The sequence below is a fragment of the Grammomys surdaster genome, unplaced genomic scaffold (assembly GCF_004785775.1).
Source record: "Grammomys surdaster isolate TR1022 unplaced genomic scaffold, NIH_TR_1.0 119978, whole genome shotgun sequence".
NCBI classification, from domain to species: Eukaryota; Metazoa; Chordata; class Mammalia; order Rodentia; family Muridae; genus Grammomys; species Grammomys surdaster.
In genome coordinates, this window is record NW_021615958.1 from 1 (window position 1) to 7,048 (window position 7,048).

Consider the following 7,048-nt stretch of genomic DNA (forward strand, 5'->3'; position numbering starts at 1 on the left):
GGGGGGGTAGATAGAGGTTATATCCACAAAGAAGAAGGAGGAGGTGTGAGGGGATTGGGGGTTCCTGGGTGGGTGGGGGATGGGGTAAGGGGACAACATATGAAATGTAAATAAAACATCCAATAAAAAAAAAAAAAAGAAAGGCTAGAAAACAGAGAAATCAAAGGAGTCAAACCTGCAGACGTGATAATGTTGCACAGAACCACCCATTTTAAATCAAAGGGCTCAGGGTATTGTCATTTCCAAAGCTTTGTTTAGGTAACCATATTAGGATTCGTTTGGGTGCAAGTTCACTGTCATATACAGAGGATATTATCCCAGTCTTGTCCCTGACTCTTGAAACCTATCACATCTTGTACAGAGTTCTCTGATTCTTGTATGTACTGGTTGTATTGGAAATTATCAGTTGGGACTGGGAACTCCATAGTCAGTTGTTCTCTGTACTGACACAGGTGGGAAACGCTCACAAGGATTCCCCACTTAAAGAGTTACAGACAATTAACAGGAACAGAGGAAGAGTAAATCTTATTCAGGGATCAGCCTTCCAATAGGTGAGCAAATCCCAATGGGTCAGCCCTTAACCAATGTATACATCATGAAATGTTATTAGTGGGTTGTATACATAAAGTCATAAACACATAGGTGTTTAAGGGTTATCTTTATATAATATCATCATTTATAGAAGGAGTGGCAGGGACAAAGGAGTAGTTAGCAAGAAAAATGAAGTAAATATAATACTAATATACAAAATCCCTGATATGTAATTTTTAAAAACAAAAACAGCCACAGAGTATAGACTAGCTTGGTGGTCCTGGGAGTCACTTATAAGGCAGCACTTTAGATCAAGAGGCAGGTTGGTTTCTGTGATCTCAAGCCCAGCCTATTCTATGTAAAGAGGTCATTTTACATAGGTATATGAAGAACAGAGAAAAGTCAGAAACTTGAGAACCTAAGGCTCTCCTACCTCTAAACACTTCTACTCAAGGACGCAGTTTAGAAGCAGTGTCAAAGCAGGTATAAGAGCAAGACAAAGCAGGGCAAAGAAGGAATGTGTCTAGGTTGGAGCCAAGGCTGTAACAGTTCAACCAGGATTTCCAGGCCCACTGAGGATGGTCAGGCAGCTCATCCAATGAGAGTCATTACTATTTGTGCTAAGAATCAATCTGAGCATTTGCAATAGTGTACAAACTGCAGATAGAACTGCTCCCCACAGGAACCTAGAAAGTATCAACCTCAGCATTTTCTCACTGTCTTCTTCCTCCCTACAGAAAATTTCCAAAGTTCACCTTTCATTGGGGAAGAAAGAGCTCTGCAGCCTTCTCGGCCTGTGCTGAGCAATTCCACACACTCAGGAAGGGAGTGCAACATCTCCAGAGTCTCCACCCCAGATGTGAGTTCAACATGGCTTCTGCCTTCAGCATCCAGCAATTCTCTCCAGCAACTCATGGGTAATGCCTACCTTAACCCACATGCTGGCACAACCATGCTGTCAGTGATGACTGAGCAAGGCCAGATCTCCACCTCAGCACCTTCCTATCCAGGTGCTCTCAAGTGGGATTTCACTGGAAGCACGGATGGGAGGAAAGATGCACTCCAGGGATTCAATGTGAAGATCATTGACCAGGACACTACACTCTCCACTCTGGCTGTGACAAACCAGTGTGATAAAATTTTAGATCCCAATGCCATGGTTCCTTTCTATCCAACACTGTCTGCCAGCTTTGTCCAGGCCACACCACCGCAGATGCCAAATCAGAGATACTGCCTATCACCTTCCTACCAGGAGAGTAGCCAGGTCTATTACTATGAGCACAACAGCCTGGGCCCTCTGATAGCTGAAGAATTTAGGCAGTGTTTGCCAGCCCATTGCTCTGTGTCTTACCCTGGGAGTCATACCTGTGCGCTTCAATCAGAGATGGTGATGGTGCTAAAGGAGATTCAGCCAAGGAATGTCCAGATACCACTGTTTACCTCTCCCTTTGCCTATTCCACATCTGCTCAATCCATGCCAGACAACAGTCTTCCTGGTGAGTACAGATCTAGGAGGGAAAGAGTGGGATCAGCACTCCAAGTAGACTGACCTCTACCTTTTATAGTGGACATTGCACATAAGGGGAGAAGGAGTATCATGACAGGTCTTGATTTCCACTTACACCATCAGACTCTATCCAAAGAGAGAATGCAAGGCCACAGTGAGTGACATTCATCCATCCTGTATTAAGTGATATAAATGGAGCACACCACAGTCACACATGTAGCTAACTACCCAAGATTACCAGTCCCATCCCCCAATATACTCCTTCCTGACCTATTGATCTTGTGTCTTAAACACACTGAGGAATTTTTTTTTTTTTTTTTGGTTTTGGTAACATGGGTTTTTCCATGAGTTACATCCTCCAGAGTAATGTAGCTCAGAATCTGTCCTGGAGGAAAAATTCCTCCCAGATTCTCAGCACCTGTCCTGGAATTTTCTTACACTTAAATTTGTAAAGAGAGTACGGTATAGTCAACGTACCATTTCTAAGTTGGCGAAAGTTGCTCCTTTTTTTTTCATTTGCTGTGATACTTCAGAGGTAACTAACTCATGTCCAAGAATATAAAATCATGTAGCCATGTTCTGTACTACTGAGTCACACCCAAGCCCAACAATTTCAAACTCTCATACCATTTTCCATTCCACTTATAAAATTGTGAAACATGGGGCAGGAGAAAATTTTGATTGTTTAAATGCTTGCATTTTAGGAGTGCCTAAGTGGGTTTGAATACATAAACCCACATAAAAAACCAAGCTTCTACCATTGTCTGTGAGGTAACATTTTGAAAGAAATTGTCAGGTTCAGGTGTTAGGAAATTATGGACCAGACAACTTGCCTAATAGCAAAGTTCCATGAAAATGAGAGGCACTCTTAATAAAGACAAAAAGGAAGGAAACTGAGGAGCACACGTCCGGGGAATTCAGGAAATGCCCCACTAAGGGTTTTCCTTTACAAACCACAAACACAGGAAGGAAAAAAATATCTGAGAAAACATGACATGCAATGGTCTGCAGAAACAGAGGAGTCACCACGTGTCTGCCATAGAGGTACCATCCAAGCTCCTCAACAAGAGCTTCTAGGAATGCCCTCCCACTGTTGCTAGGGCCCAATGCTGTAATAGTCCTATGAAATATGGGTGGAGGTGGTGAGCATTTCTTTACCACTGGCACTCATTTGTCCCTTCACTCTTTTCCAGTAGTTCAAATGGAGACATCCCTGGGATTGCCACCTTCAGGTCAGACATACTGTCAGCTGCAGAGTCCTGAACTCTTCAAAACCTCTGGCCAGGCTTCCCAGAAAAGACCACCAGCTGTCAATGGGGACAGGGCATTAACAGCCACTATCCACAGTCCTTCAGAATTTCTAGCCTTGCCTCCAGCTCCAAACCAGGAAGAAACTAAGAACAAAACCATGAAAGAGATCAAAGATGAATTTTTAAAGAGTCTGGATGCCTATGAGGGCACAAAAGAAAACCAAGACACACCAATCGTGACTTTAGCACACCCTGACTTTCAGCAGCCTCTGCACTGCATTGATACTGAGAGCCTAAGGCAGAAGTCTGCTTCTGAGGATATGTATGTTGGAGACATCAGCATGTGTCCAAAAGAGCTTGGGGGCATCCAGAATGAGATAGGTTCCAGCTTTGACTTTAAAGACATCATTACACTTGAGGGAGACATTCAGCTTCCCCAACTCCTCAACACCCTCACAGACATAGACCAGGATCAGTCCTGTGAAAACTGGAACATCATCAATGAGGCCCCTGGCCAGGTGAGGAAGAATAAACATAAGTCATCTGAGCTGCTTGAGGAAGCACCTCAGGCCAAAATCCAGCACCAAGATCTGGTGTTGGGAGAGGGGAATGTGTATGTGCCTGGGTCCAGTGACAGTATTGAAAACACGGCAAAGAACCAGAAGGGTAAAGCTCCCAAGGTTACCCCCAGCAAGAACAGAAGAGTTAGAAAACAGGGGCAGGAAAGACCAAGTCGACCAGAGAAAAACTCTAAGAAAACAGAGGAACTTAAGCAGTCAAGGAACAGAGTCAAAGGAGAAGAGAAGCCCACCATCTCCAAGACAAAGAGGAAGAGGAATCCACCTGAGTTCAGTCAAAACAGCTTCAAGAAGCCTCGAACCAACCTTGGCATGCACTTGCTGGAGTCTGTGCAGGTCTTTCACCCACTGGGAAAGAGGAATGAAAGGAAAACTGGCATTTCCTCCTTTGGGGGTCTGCAGACCTTCACCAGCAACAAAGATCCAGGCCTAGCCTCTGTTACTAGAGCAATGGTAAACATGCCATGTGAGGACCAGGGTCCTCCAAAAAGTCCTGGGAAGATTCAGCCAGTAGAGAGCACTGCCAACAAATACTGTCTATCTCCATCCAAGTATGAGCTGCCCCCAGCTGGGAAGGTCAGGTTAGTACCTCTGCCTTTTCCAACCCAGGAGAAGCCTCAAGCCAGAGCTGTTTCTAAAAAGGCTCTTTCCCTGGCTTTACCAAGACCCACTGCAGCTTACCCTCTGCAGCCTCACTGCCAGTCAGCTCAACTTACCACACTCAGGCCAACCAAACCAGCTCCTGTCAGCACATCTTTGATGGCCTCTGCCAAGCCAGCTCCTCCAGTGTCCTCCAGAGCCACACAACCTAATGTAACCAACACCATCCAGTCTAGTGCTGCACCCCAGTTGACCACCTCGAGGCCTGCACCCTACAGAGCATCATCTCACACTTCATTCCAGAGAGAGCATGTTTCTGCTGCCAGGAACAAGGTGCCATCACCTCCCAAACCTCAATCTCAATACCTACTGCAAGACTTCAGCCGCCAACCAATTCCATGGAAGAAAGTAGACATTCTGGGACCAGTTGTCTCACAGCCCATCACAAAAGAGCAGAGGCCAGAGAGGGAGGCCATGAAGAGGCAGGCTAAACAGGAGCGAGAGAATGCTGTCAGGAACACCTCTCATGGGAAACTGCAGATTTTCCTTCAGAGGGAGAAGGACATGGAAATTTCTCAGTATTATGGCTATGCAATGTAAGAGCTGGCCATTTCACTGTAACTAAGTTCTTTTCAACATTGATAGAAGAGATATATTCAGTGACACAGAGGTAGAAAAGAACAGAGAAACAAATGTAAATATGTATATATATGTGCAGGAATATAGAAGACGAAGTAGATATAGATGGATAGAAAAAAGCATACCCACATGAATTCGAATAGTCAGTAAAATTGCCTATAGTATGTTAAGTTGGTTATTTCTCTTAATTGTGAAGATTTAGGTTTTACTATATTCTATATGAAATTAATGAATGAATTAGCCAGTGACAGGGCTATTGAAAACATGGCAAAGAACCAGAAGGGCAAAGCTCCCAAAGTGGCCTCCAGCAAGCAAGAAGAGAAGAGTTAAAAAACAGGGGCAGGAAAGACCAAGTCGAACAGAGAAAAACTCTAAGAAGGAACAGAGTCAAAGGAGAAGAGAAGCCCACCATCCCCAAGACCAAGAGGAAGAGAAATCCATCTGAGGTCAGTCAAAACAGCTTCACGAAGCATCGAACCAATTTTGGCATGTATGTGCTGGAGTCTGTGCAGGTCTTTCACCCACTGGGAAATAAGAATAAAAGGAAAACTGGCATTTCCTCCTTTGGGAGTCTGCAAACCTTCACCAGCAACAAAGATCCAGGCCCCGCCTCTGTTACTACAGCAGTGCTAAATATGCCATGTGAGGGCCAGGGTATTCCCAAAAGTCCAGGGAATATTCATAGAGTAGAGAGCATTTTTGACAAAGATTGTCTATCTTGATCTTGTCATCTCAGAGGCTCTACCAGTAGCGGACTGGGACAGATCCAGATACTTATAGGCAACCACTGGACTGAGGCCTGGGACCCCTGTGGAAGAGTTCGGGGAAATGTTGAAGGATCAGAAGGGGCTGCCAAACACATAAGAAGACCAACAGTGTCAACTAACCTGGACCCCTGAGAGTTCACAGGGACTAAGTCACCAACCAAAGAGCGTACATGGGCTGGTCCAAGGCCCCTGGCACATACGTTTCAGAAGACTGACTGCCCTATTGGCCCCAGTAGCAGCAATTGCACCTAAGCTTGTAGAGAATGATGCTCCAGAGAAGGATGATGTCCCACTTTAGCAAGGATGATGGTATGAGGGTTCCACCTCAGAGGTAAAGTGGAGGGGGAATGGGGGTGAAGTATTCTGAGGATGAGGGGGCAATATTTGGGATGTAAATAAATTAATTAATTAAAGAGGAATTTTTCTAGCAGCTATCCAAAAAGGCTGTCTATAGAAGTCTGTTGGAATATCTTCTGGCCTATAGATTTTGCTTTGAAAATCCAAGAATTACTTTTCGAATTTTTTTTTTTAAAGAAATTCTGACTTGGTTGGAGGATCCAAGAAATTGTTATAGCAATGTTTCTGACTTTGGTCAAAAAAATTGATGAGCTATCCACATAGCTTTTAGAATTTTTACTAGCAGAGAGAACTGTCATTTCCAGAAAGATTTTAGAATAGCAAAAGGTGCCTAGAGAATAGCAGAATACCCACCCACACTCACACACACACTGAGAGAGAGAGAGAGAGAGAGAGAGAGAGAGAGAGAGAGAGAGAGAGAGAGAGAGAGAGAAGGAGGGAGCAGGAGTAAGTGTAGTAGGAGGAGGAGGAGGAGGAGAGGAGGGAAACAGAGAGGGAGAGGAGAAAATGGCTGAGAGAAAGAAGGAAGGCCACTTAACACAAAGAGACCCTGCTGGGCACCAGCCAGAAATACTACATGGTCAATAGATGCAATGCAATGTGGAGGTCCATGAACCTCCACATTACTGGACCTAGGAGGCTGAAGCAGGAGGAAGCTGGATTGCCAGGTCAGCCTCAGCTTCACAGGGGAGACTGGAGAACATCCCAGAGCACATCAGACACTTACTCAAATGGAAAAGGCCAGTAGGATGTGATCTTAGCAGTGCACAGAGATAAGCAGCATGCTTGTCCACTATTGTGTGTTTGTATGTGTGTGGG

General features: G+C 44.7%; 1 protein-coding gene across 1 annotated transcript; it reads left to right on the forward strand.

The window, feature by feature from the left end:
• Positions 1–1,268: 1,268 nt before the first annotated feature.
• LOC114635932 (uncharacterized protein C2orf78 homolog) lies at positions 1,269–5,066 on the forward strand (the record flags this gene model as incomplete). Its single annotated transcript, XM_028784283.1, has 2 exons — positions 1,269–2,027; positions 3,232–5,066. Coding segments are annotated over 2 exons (2,594 nt in total), but the record flags the coding sequence as incomplete, so codon positions are not given.
• Between the last annotated feature and the right edge of the window lie 1,982 nt (positions 5,067–7,048).